This window comes from Corvus kubaryi, unplaced genomic scaffold (assembly GCF_017639235.1).
Source record: "Corvus kubaryi isolate FWS band 111438036 unplaced genomic scaffold, C.kubaryi_AGA036_p1.0 split3-73, whole genome shotgun sequence".
NCBI classification, from domain to species: Eukaryota; Metazoa; Chordata; class Aves; order Passeriformes; family Corvidae; genus Corvus; species Corvus kubaryi.
Window position 1 is genome coordinate 23,612,574 of NW_024582091.1, and position 23,882 is coordinate 23,636,455.

Below are 23,882 nucleotides of genomic sequence, written 5' to 3' on the forward strand. Positions count from 1 at the left end.
GCCGGCCCCGGGGCTGCGGGCGGGCCGGGAGGGGCGGGGGCGGCCCCGGCCCCGCAGAGCCCCCTGTGACCCCTGCGAGCATCACCCCGGGCACCCGCACCCGGGTCGGCGCTGCCTGTGGGCAGTGCCCAATCGAGGCGCCTAAAACAGGTGGGGAGAGCCACCGCGCAGAGGTGCGGCCGGAGCCCCGCGCCCGGGCAGCCAGCCCAGCTGTTGGGTGGTTAAAATTAGAAGGGCTGAATTCTCCCCTAAACGAGTCGCAAGCAGTATTGCCCCTACATGGTGTGTCAAGGAGCCTCAACAGCCTTTATAAAACCGCTCTTCGCAACTCGGCACCTGCTGCGGTTGCTTTGTCACGAGCATGATGTTTAAGAAATGCCACCAAGTTTGCTCGTGCGGCAGTTTGACAGCTCCCAGAAACGGTGTGCTTCCAAAGCGGGACGCTTGTGTCCCCGCAAGTCGGCATCGGTTCTGCCCGTGTCCTGTCCAGCCCCCGCCGGCACCACCAGTCTTGCAGGACAGGCGAAGTAGTCACCGAGCCTGCCTTCATCCCCAGGAGCCTGACGAGTAGCATCCAGTAATGAAAGACATTCCAGCCCATCTCAAAACTTGACTGTTGGTGATAAATGAGGACTGAAAAGGCAGAAAAACGCTTTCAACACATTCTGATGAACTAGCTACAAAGTGGGGTTATTTTTTCAGCAGCCAAGAGCATATGATCAGCATTATTCTTAAATATTTTTGGAAAGCATACAGAATCCCAAGTCATTTTTGAAGTAACAATTTACACCTGTACATATCAACATATGTCCCAGGAGGCCGTGCCTTTGTTATGGTTGTTCTTGGCTTTGCATCTTGGAGAAGAGATCAGGATCATTCCAGGAACATGTTCCATGTGAACAGGAGGTTTATGAATCCTGCTGCCCCGTGTAAGATCTGATTTTCAAAAATATATTATGAAATAATTATGAAGGACTTGGGACTATGTTTCCTCTGGCCAGCCGTTTTTATGGATGTACCTTCTCTTTCCTGAGACATGCAGAGTAAGTGAGCTGGAAAAAGGGTAGGAAGAACGAGTCAGGATAACGTAACTACAGGAATGGTCATAAGTGATAGCATCTAGCATGTGTTTGAGAATGATAGTATTCAGCTATGCTTGCTGGAGCAAAGCCAAGTAGCTTCCAAAAGCTGCACAAAGCAGCCCATCAGAGAGCTCCTATCCCAATCCAAACTGACATGTAAGCATTTTCTAGCACATTACCGAACACTGGAGAAGCGCAGTTTGCTGTACTGGTTGTGTCTTCTGTAAAGCCTTTGTACCTGACATTACCCTCCAGGTCTCTTCTAGTTTTGGGGGAAGCCTTGGTGGTAAACAGCATGTTCTTAGCCCAGTGCAAAAAAAAATGTTAGTTAGGAAAGCTCGGCAACGAACTAATAATATTTGCAGCCATGTGACAGTGTAGAAGTTTGTCCTGATTGCAGTTAGTCTCTTGGGATCTTCATATTTCAGTATATTCATGATTAAACACTATTTCCCGTCTGCAGCAGGGCAGTAAGAACCAAGACTACGTGGGTAATGGAGATGGTTGTATCTGCCAGTACAGCTGTCAGCAGAAAGAGGGAAGTGAGAGAGGGTCTGAGAGATGTGCCTCTATCCTGTCTCTCCAGGAGGGCTATAAGCAGGTGGAACACGTAGACATGGCTCTGATGGACTCTGGTGTTGTGCTGTGGTGTGCACCTGTGCACAGAAGAAAAACTTTCTCTGATAGAATCACTGGCATTAATTTTATATAAGATGATGGCACATAGTCCAAGGCAGATACTAATGGCCTTTAGTTTTACAGATAATATTAGATAACATTAACTATACTTACACAGATAACAAACATTCTCTAAGTAAGAAGTACTAAGTAGAATTTATCCTCTTAAAACAAGGTCTCATGTACTGCAGGAGAATGGGCTGGTTTAATTAAATTATTGTCCTGCTGTTAAATCACTCTAAAGACTGGTTTAACCTCCTATCTTTGTCAATAAGCTACATGTTCTCTGAAGTCTGCTAACACAAATTAATCTGTAATGAAGCAAGAAATAAAAACTGTTTGCATTTACACAGAATGAGGATTGGCTTTGGACAGACAGATCAGTTTTTGGAGATTTGTGTTGAATTGATGCATTTTGTCAGCAGAGACAGGTCTAATGGTGTTTCAGCTGTTCATTGATGCAGGTTTCTTCTCTGTTGTGTCTCTTTCTTCTGCTATTAAGATCTTGATAGCTTAAGTACTTTCTCCAATTATACAGTTATTTTCCACAGTAATAGTCCACAGTAGAAACTGTCACATGGATGTGGCAAATTGCTCAGTCTTGTTCCTTATCTCCAGCAAACAGCTTTGTGATCCTCAACAGTACACCTTAACCTCTTGGTGCCTGCCTATTTTTCTGGATTCCAGGGAAAATATCATCCTGCTGATGATGCAGGGAGGTGTTGGACCTCAGAAGAGGACAGGTAGGAGTTCAAAAGCACAGCTGAGACCTGAAGCTCCTTCTCCTGTCCCTCAGTTTAGCCTAGCCAGGCATTGGAAGACCTTATTATGCAGATGAGAAAGAAACTTTTCATGAAACTGCAAGTGCTCTGCCTCTTCCAAATGAGAGTCCAATGCCATAGCCTTTTTTAGGCAAAGTTTTCACTAAAGAGAACAAATGCTTTGTATTCAGGATCCCAGATGTGCCAGGCTGACAGGGCTATTTTCAGACAATGGCAAGATCTATGAAATGTTTCCATTTATAGTTTCAGGAAGTGTACTCAGCATCTACTCTAAACTAATCTTTTAAATTCCCTCCATAGGCACTATAAGTGGGCTGCTTTAGAAAGCAATTCATTCTGTGTGTATTTGACAACTGTCTGGAGTGGGATGAAATACACTAGCAAATCCCATCCCACTTGCTGAAATTATGGGCTGTATAACTGAAAAATCACACACATTTTCTGCAGAAAATTTATTTATATGGGTTTTGCCTGAAAGCATCCTCAAGAATTATGTTTTACTAGAAGGAAGTTTGCATGGAAGAGATTGTGAACGACAAATACTCTCTCAGCTCTTCAGTATCCTGGAGTTTTTTTAACAGGAATATGTGCATTCCAGTGCATGTTTACCTCAGGCCCTCTGACAGACACTTTCTGATGTATAGTCAGGCAATTCTTCCAATGCAACACCTGCAGGGATGGTGTCTCCTGTTAATACAAGAAGGGCTATCTTTTTGTTTGAATCCAAGATATAAAACACTACATCCCAGGGCTTCCAGGTATCTGACTAATAGTATAGTAACTGATTGTTGCCAGCTTACAGCCAGGAGCCAACTTTCTTCTAAAATAATCAGTCAAGGTATTCAGAGTTTAACAGATGGTTGATGTAGATGTTTATCCAAAGGGTACATGATCCTGAGGCATGAGGACAGAGTAAAATTGTTTGCTATTAAAGTTATCTAAACTGTGTGCAGTAAACAATTTATTCAATCACACTGAACAATTATCCCTGCTCCCAAATTATGCATAAGCAGTTCCCTGCTGACACTTTATTTTGCATGTTCATTATTTGAAATTGCTCAGTGAACAGTTTCTATGAACTGCTTGCAAGTGATTTTTCTGGGACTTGATGGAAGGGCCTGCTATGCTTGTTCTAGCTCTACCTAAATCACATGACTCCCCAAAAAAACAGGAGAGCTGATATAAAATGTGTTGGATTTCCTAAAGCAGAGCCAATGCACGCTTGTCACTGCCCTGCCAGGGCAGCTTTCTTACGGCATTTGGGAATAAAGGGAACCTGTCCCAGGGGCTTTGCTTCTTTCTACAAATAGAGGAATACCAGATATGGAGTTTGACTGCATTGCCTGCCTGGAACTCAAATAGCTATCGACACATTGCTCTTGGTTAACGTGAGGCAGCTCTTACTTCACACAAAATTGGAAGACAAGTAATAGAGCCATGCTTTTGCGCTGCATCTCTCCCCTCACTGGGTGACAGCCCATTTTTAGGGGTCCCCACTACAGCAGATTTGGCAGCACTGGGTGAACTGGCTGTGATTTTTCTGTCCCCTTTTTGGACAACTTCCACGCACAAATAAAGTTCAAAACGCTCATGGACAGATGTCTGTGCTAATCCTGGGGTAAACGCATTTCAGCAGCAGCTCTCAATGTTCTCTCTGCAGAGATCCCCACGGATTTCTGTGAGTCTGTGTGACTGTCCGTATAAACCAAAGGAATTGCAGATACTGTCAGAGTACAAATGCATGCATGCTTTTGGGTGTTGCTACAGTGACAATTAATGTTTTGCTGCAGTGTTAGTCTTTTTTAGCTGTGCATTTTAATATTTACCAGTGGCTATTTTTGAGAAGCAAAGGCTGGGACTGAACCTTGAGGATGTTGCGTATGTGCATCATTATCAACCATTTTCTAGGAATTAAAAAAATTATTGATAAAGATTTAGAATTTTATGCAAAGATATGAAAACACAATAAATAACAAGAGTTTAACAGCTACAGACAGACAGACAGAACTGAAAAAAAAATCCAAAAACCTAACTAAAAAACTTGAGGAACAAGGACAAAAAAAGAAGTAGGGGGAGGCTGAAGGTAAGTCTAAGAAACTATTTAAACAAGTGACAAAGATAGCATACATTATTTGATAGTGATAATAGTCCACCATGAAGGGAAAGAAAAGGTAAATAGATTACCTCAGAAAAACTTTGAACTGGAAAGAGATAGCTTTTTCAAATTTAATAAACTGTGCATATTGTAAAGGACTGTCAACATGTGTGCTGAGTTAGAGCATGCCACAACTGCTTCTTGCTACCTTGATTTTTAAAAGTAAATACAGAATTTAAAAAAAACGCATTTTCTTCTCTTTTCAATTAATAAATAAGACCAGTCTTCTAAGTAATGTTTATTATGCTTCTTTGTTCTGTAAAGAAAAGAGCAACAAACAAACCCCTATTATATAGAGTAAAAAACAGGGATACAGACTGCAATAAACATACATATATATGTGATTATTGCTTTTGCATGTAGCTTAAGTACATATACCACTGTAAAAAGCACTTTCAGAACTAAAACGGCAACCACTATAGTTAACAAAAAGGTACTAATAGTTGGTAAAATCAAAATCCATGTAAAAATGCTTTATGTATCAGTATTTCTTGTCTTTTTTTTTTCTACTAATACTTACTCATTATTTCTTTAAAGAACATATTTCCAGCATGAACATTATATTTTTGAAAAGCTGTAACTGAACAATAAAATGAAGACCTAGTGATAAACAGAGCATAGTGCTGGATATCTGACTTTTTGAGAAGCACTTCATTCCCCTCACTAGGGGAGATCTGCTTGAAAGTATCATTTGAGAGGACTCAGCTTTTCTGTAAATGAAAACAGGACAGTTTTGCTTCATATTCAAAAAAAGTATTCAGAATATTTTATCTCTTAGTAAAACAGAATAGCTACTACAGCTGGGTTCCATAAAAGCTTTAAAAATTTTAATGTGAGAGAGTTAGATGAACAAAGCACAGCAAGGAATTCCAGCACAACAGCTTGGAACTGCTGTTCCAAACATTTCATAGATCCAAACTGCTTTTTTTATAGGAACTGCTGATACCCATCCTTGGGTATCCTAGCAGATGTGAACTGGCTTGCCTCACTTTTGTTATGGATTAAGTTATTTTTCATTTACCCGGTGTAAGAGAACACATATGGGAAGATAGAGGGTCATACCTAATGTGTTTTAAACTCATCCCAAATCTTACCTGCCAGTATCCCACCCTTGAGTCATGTCCTACATGGAAGTGCAAGCCCAGCATTGGGTATCTAGATTGTCCTGCACTCTTCCTAAAACCCACACATGGGAAATATTAAAGAGGTATGTGTGCTTCATCCTCACCAAGCCATGACTCCTGCAGGCTGCTTGGGATCATCCCACCAGAATCGCTGCCTGGGGACAGGGACCAGCTCACCTCCTTTCACAGATGAGATGCTTTAATGCTTGCCTATGATGTGCAGTTTCTACAGAAGGGGACACTGCTGCCCACTTCTATGCAATTACATGGTTAGAGCACTCACCCATTAGATGGGATTTTTGGCTTCAGTGTCTCTCTTGGCCTAATGTCCTTTACTCCCAGAAAATTATTATAACCCCCAGATTTGCACAAGTTTAGGTGGAGAGTTACTAGTGGATACAATAAAAACTATGGGATTCACTGCTGAAATAGTTCTTTACTACCATTATTTTATTGCAGTTTTTTATTTATATGACATCTTAGTTCTTGGTCATCTATCTTTTATCATCATTTGTCTTCAAACTCCTGCTCAGGTAGCAAAATAGTCCTGTCCCAATATACCACTGATCCCTCAAATTAGGAGCTGCAGTTCAAATGACAACTTAAAAATATTTCCTGTGAATCCACAGCAGAAGAATAACTGCTACAAAATCCTTCTGCTCTCACAAGCTTTTGGGAATGTCCCATTTTTTTTTTTTTTCCACTCCAGAGCAAGGTTTAACAACATTTATAGCTTGCAGAAAGATGATGTGGGTCTAAACCCTCTGCTGGCAGAACCCTCTGCCAAGTGACTCTCTAGGAGGGCATTGCTAGCCATAGTTTGGGACATGACCCCAAATCTAGAGCTCAGTGATGACATGCTTGTGCTGCCTTTCTCCTACACACTCCTGCTGATGAAGCTCCACCTACATGGTTTGATTCATCACCATGAGGTGGCTTGATTTACATGTCAAGTTCAATACATCTTTTGATTCCCACAGCAGCAGAATTACAGCAAGTAGAAACTGAAGGGATAAAAAAAATCTACACGAAAGGAAAGTTAATGTGAATTAGATAAACAGAAAGAAAAGGTGTTTTTCCTTGGGAGCCCTGAACCTATTATATTTTAATGCATATTAATGTAAAGAAATCCAGTATTTTCAAGAGGGATTAACAAATCGGTTTTATATGGTATTTATTTTGTTGTATAGTAAAAAAATCTGTTATACAGTAACACACTAGGGAGGAAAAATATGCATTCAATTATTACAGGAATAGAAAGAAAAATATTAATCTTGTCATGTCTGAATTCAACAAATCAATATTAATTTTTCCTTTCCTACTTAAATAGTTTTCTTCTATATAAATAACTGCAGATTTGTTTCAGTTTTAACGCATGGTTTGCAATATCTGTTCGTATGAGCAACACAATATTGTGGTTTAAATTTTCATGTACATTGAGACCAAATATGTCTTATATTTATCATTCACAATAAGCAAAATCTGTAGAGCACTTCTTTCCTGAAAATGTAGTATCAACATATTGTTTAATTACCACAAGCATATGCCTTTTTTGTGGTATGGCACATCGGTGCAATATCATCCAAGCATGTATTCAGCTTTCCCAGTTTTATCCTAGGGGAGGTCATATCTCTATATGTCTAATTTGCTTTGTTGCAAGGGAAACAGTTCTTGAAAACATAGACCCTGGCTGGCCTTCCTCAATTGCAAAGCTCAGCCTCTGCTATCACAGGTAACTGAATAAAACAACCTTTTTCTTTAAGTGCTTAAAATTTGCCTTGCATAGTGTATTAGCTACAACAGCATGTTGGGATGCATCCTCTCTGGTTATTCCATAGTTTCTGTAGTTTCGAGTGGAGTTACATGATGGAACCTGGTACGTGTACTTGCACTAGTAGTGGTTAAAAAAAAACCTACATAATGAAAGAATTGCAGGGTCAGACCCATGCTCCTAAGTAGGCAAAACTTGCTTTTGAACCTCTAACTACATATTGCTGCATCCAACAAATTAATTTGCCACAAGTCCAATTTAAAATAAACATCTCTTGGATAAAATCTGTATGAACTTAGTTCTGTCTTTCTCTCCTCCTCCCCCTCTGTTTTGGACTCTCCTAGGCCATACAGTTTCTTACCTTATGCAGCAAATTTGCACCCTTCTGCAGGCTGTGAGGGCAATTCCAACATGATGTCCATATAATTATAAAAACTTAGGAAAATAACTGATGAATGACCACATCATCACGTGCACAGATTCTGCCACTCTTACCTATAGTAGCATACAAACGTTACAAATGTAGACATAACTCCACAGAAGGTTATGAAACTGGTAAAAAAGAAAAATGTTTTGTAATCTCACAAAACTTGTCTAATTTTGCTGATATAAGTCTGAGTAGGTCTTCACTTAGGTAGATTATACAGCTCACCCAAAATACTGGTTTATGAGTCACATGCCAGACCATATTTCACTGTAAGTTTTAGAAGTACTGTCCAGATGAAAAAAAAACCAGAGGTAGAGAGAACTTCTGTCATGCTTCCAGTCCTTTTGTGTGTACTTATATTATTGTAGATATATATTTTACAGCTGAATTTTACAGCTGAAATGTTCTGCTAGTCATGTCTCAAACAGATGCTGGAAAACTAGAAACGATTTTTAAAAAATGACTCAAAGCCCAAAAAGCACAGTAGCAACAGCTAAACAAGATTAGCTAAGAGTATGTTCAGATATTGACTCAGATGTGTCCTGGTAGAGATTTCTGACAGTAACCAATTCCAGCAGAGAAAAGCATCACAGAGGCTTGTGTTTGGAAAATGTGTGACAGAAGCCAAGGCATACCACAGTCACAAAAAAGAAAAAATTATCCAAGTGTGATATGAAGCACCCATCATTCCCCAGTATCTTCCTAAGCAGTATGCTATAGTTTAAATAGAACATATAAGCTTGATATAGAAATTGGGTAAGATGCCTTGGTCTTATTTTAAGGTGAAGGTAGTCAAATGAATTGACTTTAGTAGAGTCAGAATTTAGTAAAGACAAGCTTTCTTGAATCAATAGGCCAAACCCAAGTATTCAAGAAAACCAAGGAGAACATTAGTACACCTAAGTCTAAAATAACATCTCTTTTATGCATTTAAAATATTTTTATGTTTGCAGATTGTTAAAACATAAAACGTTAAGTATAAACTTCATGTTGGTCCAACACACATAGCATGACAAATTAGAAATTCTTGTTATCAGAATGAGGTGGGGGGCTATTTTTAAAGGGGTCATTAAAAACAGCACAAGGTTTTTAGAGCAGCTCAGCTGGCTGACACAGAGAGGGATGATGAGGCACAGCCCAAGTGACATCCACGAGAGATGATGCACTTTTCCCACCTCAGACACTGCTGACAAACAGGACATGGCACCAACCACAGCACTGAAGTTACATGGGAACACCTGTGCTGAGCCACACCAAGGGGTCAGGTAGTCTGCTGTCCTGTCCCTTAACCAGGAAAAGGTTATGGGAAGAGGGGACACACAGATGTACATCCTTAATACATGCTGCCAGCCTCTGGCACTTTGTGCCTTAGTTAGCATCTGTACAGGTCTTTAAAAGATATCAGTGAACAGTTTGCATTTTTTCCAATTCTCTTTTGACCAGGACAAAGTAGCTCTGTGACTCAGGGACTTCATGCATTAAGCAGTACATACAGAACACATTGCATGGAAGGGTTATGAGAATGATTTGGGGTTTATCACATTGCATGCTGAGGTATTTATGTTTGGCAGGTTTCCCTCTCCGAGAAAGAAAGCTAAAAGCAAAACTTGTACAATCTTATCTGCTCTACACTAATTGTCCTTCAAACAGGTAGTGTTTCACATCCCTTCTAATAGCTTTTTTATACATACTGCATGATTATCTCTCAAGCATAACATCGTATCATTTTAACTCCTCCAGAAACCACTCACAACATCTAAACTTATATGTATACCCACACATGGAGAAGCACACAAGGGCCATCCTACCAAACAGGCCAGAAATTTTAAAATACTAAAAATATTATCTACTTCCAGACATATCAAGCAGCAATCCATTCTCATAAAATTGTAATGCTTCTTATTTTTTGATTATTGGCAGGCATCAGGCAGAGCAGCAGGAAGGTGAGCTAGCAAAGACATTCAGACACTTCTCTTCAAAGGCACAGTGACCCCAAGGGTCGAAACCAGCTCTCTCCTCCTAAATGTGATCTGAGGCTCCCTTATGTCATTAAAACACCACAGAATTAGGGAGAGAATATCTTTTAAATCAAGAATTTCATAGGCACAGGAAAGTGACTCTAGAAGCTAAACAAGAATGTATCCGTTAAAAATTGTATTTATTGCTGCAGCTGTTTTAGTCTCTTCCTGACAAACACAGCTAAAAAGAACATTGTACAACAAACTCCAATGGTTTGGCAGTAGATTGATTAACATTATTTATTGTACATGTCACAAATGGCACTGACACTGCAGAAGCCCAGGTGCTACAGCATCACATCCTATCAGAAATGCCGAACAACCTTTTCCCTAAGCTGTATTTGCAGCAGTTACAGCTGTTTTATTTTTCTAATGCCAGCAATGACATTTATGTCTGTTTTCACATACTACCTCTCTAGGACAGTCAGAGAGAAACCAATCACTCAATGGGACAGAATTTGTTGTGTTGTTTTGTTTGGATTTTTAACAATCTTGCTGTGCATTTCAAAATCTTTCATTTCTTTAAGAAATGAAACCAATGCAATCGATCCTCAGTCTTTTTTCTGCAACATTATTCATGTAAATTGAGAGAATGTTCACATGGCATAAAAATGAACATGATAACCAAATTGCTATATTTTGAAGACAACTTACTTGTTCTCATTGACTATTCTGACTTTACTTCATTATGACAAAATTTTTTGAGGAAATATAATTACAAATACCATGGGTTTGCTTTTTAAAAAAAAAAAAACTAACAAAACAACACACCACCACAGAGGCCACCACAATTGCAATAAGACCTCAGACTGTTATGATTTGTTCTCTTCCAAAAGGAAAGAGATGAAGATAACAGGAGAATCAACAGAAAACAAACATATTGCACAGACAGTCAAAATGCAGAAGCCAACCTGTTGGCTTGAAACAGAGAATTCAACCTACTCCAATTAACATAAATGGCACTTATCAGTCAAATTTGGCTTCATCTGCTTTTGCTTCTCTGCTCTTCTGCTCTGCCACCTTCCATCTCCCCTCATCGCTTTGAGGAATGGCTGCAGCAGAACTTTCCTTCCTAGGAGGGTGTGAGGAAGGAGCTGCAGTTTGTAACCCCTGTGGGCTTGCGGCAGGGGGACCCTCTCTGGAGGTGGTGGGAGTGGTGGGAGGGCTGCACGGGAGGGGTCTCTGGCAGTGCAACGTGGTAGAAGTTGGGTAAGCGAATGTCGTACCTAAAGCCCTGCCCCACGTGCACCCTGTCATTCAGGGCATACAGTTTTTCAGCAATGTCGCTCCCAATTAGAATTGAGAACAGGCGGGAGATGAAGCGGTGTTTAGCGAACAGCAGGTAGAGCTTCTTTCTCCTCCAGGCCACGTACCGACAATCTGTCTCTGCTGTAAGCGTTACCTACACAAGAGAGAATTGAAGAGCCAGTGACAAGGCAGCGGTGTTGCTGCTGCTGCCCTTGCTCAGAAGGCACCCCCCTCTCCCATCAGAACCTGTCTACTGCAATTAGAGCCTTTTAATTGAGTCAGAGAGCTCTGGGAGGTTATTGTATGCAAAAGACAAGTGAGAACGGTGACTGGATATGGACTAAATGATCACATCTAGTCAGCCTCAATGACAATATGCCTGCACCCACATGGTCAGGATGCCCTGGCTCAGCCCTGCACTCCCTGCTCCAATCCTGGCAGCCTCAGCTGGAAAGGCAGGTCTAAAGAAAGCTCTCGACAAATGCCATTTGTCCTCGTGACAGCAGACATCAGATCCAACACAGACAGAAGCCAGCGTGTCGGTCAAGTGACAGCAGTGGGAGGGCTCACAGAGCTCAAGGGCAGCCCTGGCTGACACCATGTCTCATGCTGAGACCCGTGCCAAGCTGTGTCACAGGCACGTCTCCCCCTGGCTCATCTCCCACTGGGGAACCTCTTCAGCACCAGCTTCTACTCACTCCGAGGAAACCTGGCTTCTCAGGGCTGAACAGCAGTGCAGCCAAAGAATGCAAACAGAGCCTACCTCCCAGATTAGCTTTAAGAAAACCCCTGTTTGTTGTAACAAGATACAAACAGCAAAACCAGTCCAACGGATAAAGAGGACTTCCCTCCCCAAACTAATGGGATGCCACTGGTTTGTACAGTATCACAAACAAAACCCACAACTGAATAAATTTATTTTGAAATCAAACAGTACTTGAACAGTTTCCTGTAGTACTGAAAACAAAAGAAAAGAAACCCCTTAACTTTTACCTGGAAAATTCCCTCTTCTGTGGGCCTCAGTGAATCCCATTCAGGAGAGTCCAGAAACTGAAGAGGAAAAATATAATGCAGAAACTCCCCATCAACTGTCACTCTGATCCTACCAAGATAAGACATGTTAATTTGTTAGCACTATCAGTACACCAGCAATGACTACAACAAGAATGTGCTATTTCTACTATCTGAGAAATTCAAATATAGATTTGAAAGCACAAAAAACCAGCCAACAGTATCCTAATTATATTTTTGAACCCAGCTTGCTCAGGCCAGTTGAAAGAGAATACAAGACAATCATGCAACTGAAATGGAAATCTTTCCAGGCCTTTTTCAAACCACATTATTCTCTCTGTGGTAGGTCTGTGCAGTGATGCACAAGCTTTGCCATTAAAAGGCCATTATACACTGGAGAGGTGAAAGACCAAAGCCCATAACAGCATTTACCTGCTTCCCCTGAAAACCATGGGATTTACTTCCAGTTTTGGCAAATAAGCATTTTAAAGGGAACAAAGTGACAAAAACTGGGAGTGGGAAGCAGGAGTGCCCCGTGGCATGTGCTAGGCAGGCCTCTCTCCATGTTTAACAGGAATTACATGGCCACAGGACTATGTCTGGAGGCAGATGAACAGCCTGGAGGTATGGGATCTCTGTGTGAATGCTGTGGCCTTCTGAAGATGCCAAAGAGAAGGCTCCTTTCCTTTCTACTTTTTAAATAACATATGAGTTTGAAGGCACACAAGCAGCCCTGTACCACAGGATGAAGGGCAACAGGAGCTCTGGGTGATCACTAACTGGCTGGGCATGTAGAAGGATGGACACCTCTCCTTTGGTAAGACCAAAAGCAATCTCCATTAAGTACTTCCTAGACAGCTCCCAAGAATGCTCTGAACCAGGGTGTCACAAAGGAAAACTGCCTACAATCCATATTGTTCATTGCAAGCAGTCCTAAATCAGCTGAGTGTCAAGCTGCCTACAAGTTCCATCCATCCATGGAGCAGGCTATCAAAAAGCACCCACAAAGTGTCCCATCAAGGACAGTCCATGTCCATCACCTCTGGGTGTCCCACCTACTCTCGTGGCGGTCTGGTACCACACTCTGCTTTGCATACAGTACAGAAGCTAGTATTTCCCTCCAGGAAAGCAGCAGCAAAGCTGCCAGAAGGCTCTCCTGGAAGCAGGGAGCACAAGCAGGTGGATTTACTGCCTCAGGGTCTAATACAGGGCCACAGTATACAGTAACTGTGGACCCAGTTCTGCAAGGCTTGATAAGGCTCAACTATGTCCCCTTGTAATGAAAGGGCACTTTCAAGTCTTTTGCTCTTCCTTACCAATACTCTTCTCCCACTGCCTTGAAAGCAACCAAATGCAATCTGTATCAAAGTCAAGATCTCCATTAAGCAGAGTTTATCTCAGTATATTCAGTTTTGTAACTAACTTTTTGTACCATTTCAGATGATACTAGTAAAGAAAAATAGGACAGATGCTGTGCTCATCAGCTAGGCAGTAGATAGATAGCAAGCCATGACCTGAAGACTGAAAAACAGCTGAAAGACTGAAAATTTATTCCCTTTATCTGCCTAACCTGTTAAATGCTATGATACAGCAGCCTGGAAAAGAATGACTTCAAATTCTTTTCTTCATGTTATTACAGATTCTGTGCTTAGTGTTTTCGTGCTAGTGCTATCTTAGACAAGTGTATTTAACCTATTAATATTTATATTACTTGCATTAATAGTTAATCTATTGCACTGGCAAATAAACAAACAATACACAAATCACGCTTTTGTTTTTTTCCTCTTTCATTTTCAATAGGGAGGGGAAAATAAAGATATTTGCAGTAAACCTGAACAAGGCAATACAAACCTGCCTGACACAAGCAAGGACAGTTTGTCAATAGGTGTTTTGCCCTGCATGGCATAACAATGTTCCTTCTCCAGGGTAATCACTTCTGCATCGCAGCACAAGATGATCTTCCTGTACACAGTCAAGGAAATTCCCAGAGGCTGGAAGAGAGCACTGTAGAGTTCCTGGAATTCTCTGTCAAAGGCAACACTCCGAACTTGGTAGGTAATGTAAATGAACTGGACGAAGCATATAGTGAACAGCGCAAAATTCCAGGAGAATATATCAGCAGCACAGACATCCAGCCAAGCCCAAACAGAAGAGCAGAGAAAGCCCAGTCCAAGCAAGCTGAAGACGTAGAGGAGCCCAAAGAATCCACTTCCACCCATGAAGCCCACAACAAAGAGAATACTGGCTAGGTGGTAGATAGATCCCTCTGCCTCTTGCTTCCAGGTGGTACACGTAGGATGTGCATATATCAAACTTTCCCAAAAACTTGCATTTTCTCCCATGGCTGGAATAATTTTTTGATTCAGCTGAATCTTGGAAATTTTTATTTATGAGATGCAGCTAGTGAGGTCCTTTTGTTTTCCATTCTTGCAAACTCTGCTCAATGATCACATAACTTCATGGTCTCTTTTGGTAGTGAAGTCACACTTAGGATTTCCAGAAACTAGGCAGCTAACATTCTCAGTGCTGTTTCTCATCAGTTCATGCATTATTTTGACTTTGGTCATGTCATCCGTAGCTTCTTCTGATCTGGACAAGTGAACAAAAGATGAATTACTTATAAAATTATCAATTAAATTTTATCAAAGTTTTATTGCCTAAAACCACAGACTGCATTACAATCTTCCAATTACCCTTGCACCTCTGTGATTCCAGGATCAAACTTCAATATTCATTCAAGTGAAGATCATGTATTCCATATCTGTGGTCCCTGTAGCAACCACTGAACTGTCACTGAATCCATGTATGCTGCATTCGCAACATCCTGTGCAAGCCTTTGCACAGCCCCACTGCTGAGAAGGTAGTTGGATTTGTTGGTCCAGACCCTGCTCCCTGAGAGCCTTTTTTAATCTCCTACCCAGCTCTTTAAGAAGAAGAGACAGTGAACTCTTCCTCCTTGTTCGCCTCCTCCATTTCACTCTGGATTTTGGTCAAATCATTCTCATTAATGGGTTGAGCAAAGCTGCTCTCTGTTCCCGGAGACAACAAACTCCATCCCCAAACACCACAAGGGAAACCCAAGTGTCCCAGGGGATGGTCCTTTCTACTCCAAGGATAACAGGCAAAAACCTGTCATATATAAGGAAGACGACAAAGCTTAAAGGCATCTTGATACAGATTATGCTATTAGAACATGAAATAAGTAGTCCTGCAAAATACTACTCAAGGGACATTTACGAAGCAATTTTATAACATTCAAAGTTCTATATCATAAAATTTCACACCATGGACCTCATAATTTTATTGTTCAACACTCTCAAATATGAAACATGCTATTTGTTTTCATATGGTGATGTATTTCTAAGAGTTTTAAAAGGAGAACACAGAGACAGCATGCATAAAGCAACCCCAAAATAAATTTAAAAAAAAAATCAAAACCAGCTTTCCATACCTGTCTTTTAAAATAAAAATACATACTTCAATGTGAGATTACACATGGTAAGAACTGCAAAATCAGAATATATTAGTGGTGTAATCCAGACTGAAACCTCCAAAGCCTTACTGTCTGGTTCTTTTCCTGGTAGAACAGCAAGGAAACTAAGAACTATCTTGCTATCAAAATTATCAGATTCTCTAGAATATCAAAGTAGTTTGTTTTTTTTCCCCTCACAAGAGCCACAGAAGTCAATACTTTAAAAGCACTGCTGTTGCAGTGAAAGATCCAGCATCATTCATCAGGGCTTTCAGTTGTGCTTCTTTTACAATGACAGGTCTAAGAAATTAATAAAGAAAATTTATATAATATTTCCTAGCCATCACAGCATTACTTCTTTAAAGTTTATTCAAACCCCAACATTAATTCTGTGATTGAATAACACTAGTGCTAAATAAAGACATAAAATCCTAAACAACTGAGCAGCAGAGCTCAGAAGAACAAGTTAGGAGGACACTCTCCCTCTCTGGGAGTGGTGATAGGAAAAGTCACTGGCCCATAAAAATACCACAGCTAAAGAGCACAGAACCTCTCCAAATTACAATGTTCAATATCCTCCTACAGTGTAAAAACCAGCATTACAAGAATAAAGTAGTTTGCAACTATAACCTTTTCAGTTTGTTTCTTTATCCAAATACTCTCCTCTGGTACAGGATTTCCTGCAGATGTAGGATTTATCCCTTGGAGACTGGGAAACTGCATCAGCTATGAGGAAGTTACCTAGGTGTGGTAAGATCATGAGGAAATTTAGGTGGTACTTCTGTGATCAAGGGGTAAGATTTCTGAATCAAAAGAAAATAAAACTGGAACATACAGTTCCCAGACCTTGTATTCTGAATCCACTCAGCATTTCCAATACACGGTCAAAAATCAGTAGCAGAAGTATTTTGTTTGACTGTTTGTTTAAAACAGAATCACTGATAACAGTGATTTTGGATTATTGTTAATACTTGTACTCTCCTGCCAACATTTTGCTCTAAGCAGTTTTACTGAGGATCCTAATTTCTAAAAGAAAATAATAAAAATCTGTGTTTTGAAGGGAACCATGACTGAGGAGTTACACTGGAAACTGTATGCATGCCACAAACAAAACCATAGTGGATCAGTAATTAACTTTACATGACCAACATCTTGTCATCATGTAAGGTCACACACTGCAATAATTTCACATGACATTATAGTAATTTCACAAAATGTATGTTCAATTTTTAATTCACTTATTGCATTCTCAGTCTGCCCACACTATAGCTCACAGTGTTTCTGTAAAGCATCTATTCATGACAAGATGGGCCAAGATAATATGGAAAGAACAGTGTGTCACTAGGACACAGATATACGGTCATCATACACAAAACCAAAGCCCTGAGGAAACTGTCCTGCATTTTTAAGTGTTCATTTTCAGAATGGGACCTGTCTTCCAAAACCACTGTGTGGAAAATTCCCATTTATTCCTCTATTTCTACACAATGAGAACTTCTACTGTGCTGCGGCATCCCCCAGACTGGAGAGGACCTTTCTCCTTCTGGGCAAGAGGAAAGGCAAAGGAGGGAGGTCAGTGCTAGCCCAAAGCACAGCCTTACCAACACAACACTCTCCTGAGCTACACAAGGTGTGCAGGCAAAGCCAAACTGTCTGGAAATATTGACAAAACCTACTCCTAAATGGGCCTGATTTCTCAGGGCTGTGGTGAAGAGTAGGCATGCTTGCTGCCAGTGAACTGCAGGCAGAAAGAGAAGATGCAGCTCTTCTCAGTCAAAAAATTATGCTAATATTTGGGAGCTAAAAATTGTTGGTAATTGTAAACAGAGCAGAGATAATAATCGGTATGGGCCTAAGAATAGTAAAATTTCCAATTTTGAAGGGTATTTAGTGCTAGATAAGGCCTTTCACATTTTTCTGTATAGTTCCTACAAGTCCAAAATTTAAACTCTTGAGGGTTTCAGAACAGTCATTCTAATTAAGCCATTCATCTACTGCAAGTGAGGTTGGGGGAGAGAAAAATCCCCCAAACCAAAAAACCAAGCAGCTGTGATACCAACTGAGTCATCCTTCACAGTAGCACAACATTACCATTTGTAAGCACCTGGAGGGGACACCATCCTCTCACTGAGGTGCTTTGGTCTTCTGCTTTGTTTGATGACCTGCTTCGATTGCCCTGGCTGTGGCGAACAGTTATTGCTACAGGTTCATCTGACGGTGATGATCCAGCAAGCAGGAAACGGCATTTAAAGCAGGTGTCTTGGCTTATAAAGCTGAAGAACTGTGTCTTCCCGAGCAAACGTTGAGTACTTTCTACTCCATCCCTGCCTATGGAGAAGGAGCACCATGCACAGCACGCTCCCTGCCATGGGACTGCCATAATCAGAATGGCACACATTGACATCTGTAGGCTGCCAAAAGCCGAGTTTCATGCAAGATGAGTCCTCCCAGCTCAGGAAGGAGATGTGCCCTGCCAGCACAGGCTGAATTACTGACATGCTTCAGAGTGTCTTGCCCCACCACACATCCCACCTTCTCCAGCAGGAGCAGATGAAGGGATGCGAAAAATCAGCCCAGGCTAGAGATGTGAGCAATATACAGCGGCATGGACTTCTTTAAAATATACAACAGTGCTGAAAGGACTAAGCTGTTATCAGGAAGTGTTAAAATCACTGAGTTTGCTGGAGTTTCAAAGCGGAAAATGGAGTATTTCACTTACACTCTACCAAATAAATATCTGCTGGCAACATAAAATTTCATATAAGCAGTACACTAAAGCAGTCAAAACAGAATGAATTTGTGTTGTATAAATGCACATTACAACCTTCCCCTCCTCAAATGGGTGTTTCCCCCACACATTGCAGTATTCACATAAAGAATTACCCATTATGTACATTTTTAATTTGCTTGAGAACTGTGTACTTCACCCCATTTTTGTCACTGATGACTCAAATTCAACTCTGAGAAGCTCTGAGTGTTAGTTACTGCGTCTGGATCACAATAATTCCTGCAAAAAAGAAACCCTAAGAGCCCTGAGGCCACCAGCAGTTCTTTCTTTGGTCTTTTTAATTAAGTCAAAAGTAAAGCTATTCAGAGTTTGAATAGTCCATTCTTTAGTTGCCTTATCCCAAGTACTCCGAAAGAAAGCCCTCAGCACTTTCACACTGTACATGTTGACAGGCTATAGAGCTGCACGTGCTAATCGTGTAACCAGCCTGGGTGAATTGTTTGCTACAGGTTTGGAAGCAAAAGGAAAGGTTTTCCTTTACAGCATATACACTTTTTCGCACAAAATGAGATTATGCTGGATTTAGCAGGATTTGTCTCACCGGTTTTAGCCACTACACTGTGTATGTTTACACATGATCTAGAGGTCATAGCCTGGCTCAACAGTCCAGCAACTCCACCAGGAGCAAGGCAGTCCCTCCAGCCAGGGGGGGTCCTCCTGGCCTTGACACCCTCCCCCCCTCATTCCGGAGGGGTGAGTTCCAAGCACCCCCTCTAGGCTCACAAATTACATCTGGTCTAGCAATCATTTAGATTACAGAAAGCAACTGCTCCTTAATTTCATCAAGTAGTTTCACATGCAATGTAGATGCATACATCAATTAAGATACCCCTTCCTTCCATTGTGCCTACATCTCTGGAATCCCCTCTGTGGCCCCTACTGACACCTACCGCTCCCAATCCTTTCCCCAAGCTACTTTCCTTCCACAGTGGGGCGAGATACCCACAGGGACCAATAGAACCAAACTCCTTATTGAATGCAGTGTCTAACTCAGCACAGAGGAGAGCTGTGCACCTACAGAGAGCTGTGGCTGCGTGCCTATAGGCAGCTATGGGCAGGTAAACAAGCTGTTTTCAGTGACATACTGTCCCTGGACCCACTTCTGGCTGAAAATGCATGCAGCCACTAGGACAGTAACTAACAACACAAGCTACAGTACCTTAAACTTCTTGAGACTATATCCTAGAGAAAGCTGTAATTATAATACTGGAAAACACAAGGTTTCCCCAACAAAATGCAGCCTGAACAAAGGTGGAAGGAAGATGAGGAAGAAAAGAACTACCCAATCTAAAAGGCAACGCTGTCAAGATAATCAGTCACTATAAAACTACATCTATTCAGATTTCAAAGACACACAAGGATACATAGCAAAGGTAATTAATTAGTAGGATGGCTTTAAAGATTTCCTTTGCTGGGAATTAAAGAAGTCAAGATGCTGTCTGGATCCTAAAATAAATCTGGATATACATATAAAAATATACTTATATATGTATACCCAGATTTATATATTTGTATAAATAAATTTTAAAATTATTTACTATGATACTATTTTTTATGCTACATGAAATCACATCAGATGATCTCAACAATGTCTCCCGGACTTTTGTTTAAGTTGCTTGATATAAAGAAGTTGTATATACCTAGAAAGTTTTGGAGCTGGTCTTCCCAGAGAAATCCAGAAGCCTATCTCAGATACCAACTAAGAGCTACTTTAGGCAACAGAAAACACTGAAGACAGGTACATCTCTGAAATTACTCCTCCCATAGACATTATGATGAAAGCTTCATCTGTGTGGAGCCAGCATCCCTTCCTGAGAATGGTTTTCAAAGAAAGGGATGTGAATGCTTTGCCATGGAGCCTGTCTGCAACCCGAGCAACCAAGCCTCAGGATCCCAGTCCCTGGGTGAGCATCATCGCAGAATGAAGAGGGACTGCAGTGCAGTTCTGTGTCCCTTCTGCACAACATCACAGCTTCAATGAGAAGGGCAGCAAGTGACCCACCCACACGAGTCAAAATGAATCACTGGGAGCACAGTCATGGGAGGAGAGAAGATGGATTAGCACTCCCTCGGGTTGAGGCAGGCATCTCGTGTCCATTCATGTCTCATCACTGTCTCACCCACTGGATCAGTGCTCTGAGCAGAGGCTGTCACACAGAAAGTAAAGTGTCTCAGAAGTCTCTGCCTAGTCCTTCCAGTACCCCTGGTCTTTAATTCCCAAACTGGACCCACGACACTGAGATCATCCATTTGATGTGATACCTTCCCAGACAGCAATCCTTCTGGTAATGCTCGGAGCTGCAAAACAGGCAGCTGGGGCATGTCCAGCCATCAGTGGTGCTTCACTGCCTTCAGGGCAGCTCTGAGAAACAAGAACCAGCCAAGCAGGACTGTCCAGGGCCAAAGCCCTGCTCTGGTCAGGCAGAATTTAGGCTGCCATGCTTAAGGTTGTTCAACCAAGCCGCCCCTTCAGTCAGCTGCTGCCCAGTCTTGTAGACAGCCCAATGCCACCTCTACACTGAGGTCAATGGTCCACATGACCCACCAAATGGCACGAGACCAGTGACTGGTTGTCCTCCTTGCCAAGCTGGGCCTGTCTCCCATCTTCCTGGTGCAGCAGATGCAGAGCTGCTGTCTCCAAAGCACAGCTCTTGAACGGGAGACGTTTCATGGGACTTTCCCCTCATTGAGCTTGTTTGGGTGCAGCTGGGAAAGTCTGATTCTGCCTACAATTTGCTTAAATTCCCACTAATCTTTTTAAGAAGTGGAAAAAAGCTGGATGGGGGAGGCCTTGAGAGAAAAAGAAACCCCACAGTAATACAGAAAGAACAGTACAAGGTTCATTAGGAGCACTACATACAGTGAAGCTGGTGTTATTTAGTCTTTAAAGACCAGCTAACTATACACAATTTACAATACTTCAACAATTCCCATTTATCATTGTAAAATACACAGTGCAATCCTCTGTGGTTGCAAAGCCAATGTTGAAGACGCTGTCTATTTTATCATCTAGACAGTGTCTGAAAAGAAATAAAACTTACAGATTTCTTTCAATTTGAATCGGAATTAATGAACCATAAGTACACGTGGTATTCCTGCCAAACTGAGAAGTATAATCCCCTTTCTCCTTTTTTTAAGGTATTTTGCTCCTAAGAAACATGAATATGGAATGGCAGTCAGACATTTTTTAAACTAACAATAGATTGCCAGCTCTTGGATAAATTTGAGCAAGGCTCTCATATATAGAACAACATTAGCCAAAAAACAATTTAGGGTGTATGTTTTATTGGGTTTGAGAATAAAACTTGAAAGGAAGTACAATTTCAAGCTCCTTTCCAGTTCAACTTTTAAATTAATAGTGGAGAAAGCAGCCACAAGGCACATTTCACAAGTGCTTAAAAAGTGGTTTAATAAACTACAGCTGAACTCTGCAGAATTCTGCTTAAGTGAGTTTGTATGGTGCAGTAATGCCTTTCAATGGGAATGCACTACCATGAAACCAATGACCTGACACGAACTTAATTTCCCAAAAAAAAGAGGCTTGGTTCACAACACCATACCTGCACGTACAACCGGCTTACAGAATTGCACCATGAGCCATGTGTCCAAACACATAAACACAGATTGCCTATCATTATCTGGAGACACTGACCAGAGCTCTTCTTTGTAAAGTAGGGGAACACACTAAAATGATAAAATAACTTCTCCTCTCTGAAGAACCCACACACTTAGTAAGAAGATCACATGTAGCTTCAGCTAACAACCCTTTTCTTGAATCCTTAATAAACTGTCTGCTCTCAACTTTCATCATAAAAGCTTTACCTGACACAAACTTTGCCTTCACAGTTATCTGTGAAGGCAAAGTTTGTGTCAGGGACCACAACTGACCACAGTTACCACTTTCTTCTGTTTCAGTATCTAAGCTCCTCATTAGAGGACTTGCAGTGTACTTACTATTTTGCAGGCAAGGCAGTTCTTTAAAACTTGACATTTTAAGCTACTTTATTATTTGGCACCACACAGAACTTTGTGGAAAGCCTGAACAGGACCAGTTCTGCAGAAGTGGAAACCATTTCTTGTTTTGCTGTGGTCAGTGAAGACATTTTAACTTGTACATATACAATCACATTCCCATTAAGCAACAAAGTAGCAAGAAGCCCTAGTTCTGGAACCCAGGTTTCATCAGGGACATCTTTGTAACACGATCAGGTGGTCTGTGATTCAATATTACAGGATATCTGCTATATAAAATGTTTGCCCATAAAGTGATTGACAGTCTAAATGCACACAGAGTTTTCCAGAACAGATGAAGAAAATGTGGTAAAATATTACAGTTTGGAAGAAGGTGTTTGGCAAAAAAGATTATAGTTTGGGGAAGAGCAGTGCTTTGTGTCGCTCGTTCTATCTTCGGAAAGGAGCAACTGCAAATGCAATTTCAGGGTTCATCTGCTCTTACCATTAATTGATGGAGAGAGAGAAGAATCAAATAACGCCAGCCTACGAAGCAAACCCCCAGCCGGAGGAAGAAATCCCCGGATCCCGAGGTGGTTTTGTGACAGTAGAGATATTCCCGAGCCAGCTCTTGTGTCAGTGAGCAGCAGCAGCTGCACCCGCGCAGAACCAGAAGCCCCGCTGTCCTAAGGGACAAATCCTAACCCGAGACACGCAACGAAGAGTCCCACTTCAAACAGCGCCCTGGCGAGGGGAAGCGCTGGGCAGCGTATCACGCTCCTCTCTAAAGGGGACACAGCAGAGCTCTCCAACTTCCAGGCAGGGCTGACTCGCGAGCTCCGGTTACCCCCGCCGGGCACGCAGGGAGGGAGGGCTTCCCTCCCGGGGCAGTGACCTGTCACCCCCGCTCAGGAAGCCGCCGAGTCCTCAGGGCGGGCAGCCCTCCCGGGACTGCCGCTGCCCCTGCCCCGGTGCGGGTGTCCCGGAGCGCGGCGGTGCTGGAGGCGTCCCCGGCTGCGCTCGCCCCGGCCCGAGCGCGCAGCGCTCCGAGCGGTGCCTGGCTGGACAGCGCCGGCGGGGGGCGGGCGGAGGCAGCACTCGGGCTTCTGCCCGCCCCGGCTCGGTTCGGCTCGGCCCCCGCCCTGCCCGCGCCCCTTACCTGCCCCGGGAAAGTTTCCTGGCCGTCCGGACGGGACGGCCCGGGGCTGCCGCTCGTCGCTGCCGGCCCCGCGTCCCGCGGCGGGCACGGAGCCGCGGCTGTGACTAAAATAGGCAGAGGAGCCGCGGGAGCTGCGGGCGGCGCCAGCGGGGCCGGCACCGAGCGGCCGCAGCGCGCAGGCGCCTCCGCCGGCCCCGGGGCTGCGGGCGCGGGGCA

The 23,882-nt window shown here is 42.3% G+C and overlaps 1 protein-coding gene across 2 annotated transcripts; it reads right to left on the reverse strand.

Annotated features, from left to right (window-relative positions):
• Nucleotides 1-4,922: 4,922 nt before the first annotated feature.
• On the reverse strand, nucleotides 4,923-23,828 carry POPDC3 (popeye domain containing 3). Of its 2 annotated transcripts, none has more exons than XM_042016887.1 (4): nucleotides 23,667-23,828; nucleotides 14,148-14,885; nucleotides 12,279-12,387; nucleotides 4,923-11,439 (listed from the first exon to the last, which is right to left on the reverse strand). In XM_042016887.1, the coding sequence occupies exons 2-4, from the start codon at nucleotides 14,636-14,638 to the stop codon at nucleotides 11,110-11,112; spliced, it is 930 nt and encodes a 309-aa protein (XP_041872821.1). In that variant the 5' UTR covers nucleotides 14,639-14,885; nucleotides 23,667-23,828; the 3' UTR covers nucleotides 4,923-11,109. The 2 variants fall into 2 exon arrangements, with proteins under 2 accessions (XP_041872821.1, XP_041872822.1); XM_042016888.1 differs by lacking the exon at nucleotides 23,667-23,828 and adding an exon at nucleotides 23,013-23,463.
• Between the last annotated feature and the right edge of the window lie 54 nt (nucleotides 23,829-23,882).

Excerpts from the sequence above, each read along its gene's own strand:
- POPDC3 (XM_042016887.1), bottom strand. The coding sequence starts at position 14,638 with ATGGGAGAAAATGCAAGTTTTTGGGAAAGTTTGATATATGCACATCCT. Across the intron at positions 12,388-14,147 it reads TCCTTGCTTGTGTCAGGCAG|GATCAGAGTGACAGTTGATG; the intron begins GTTTGTATTGCC and ends TTATCTTGGTAG. Across the intron at positions 11,440-12,278 it reads CAGAAGAGGGAATTTTCCAG|GTAACGCTTACAGCAGAGAC; the intron begins GTAAAAGTTAAG and ends TCTCTTGTGTAG.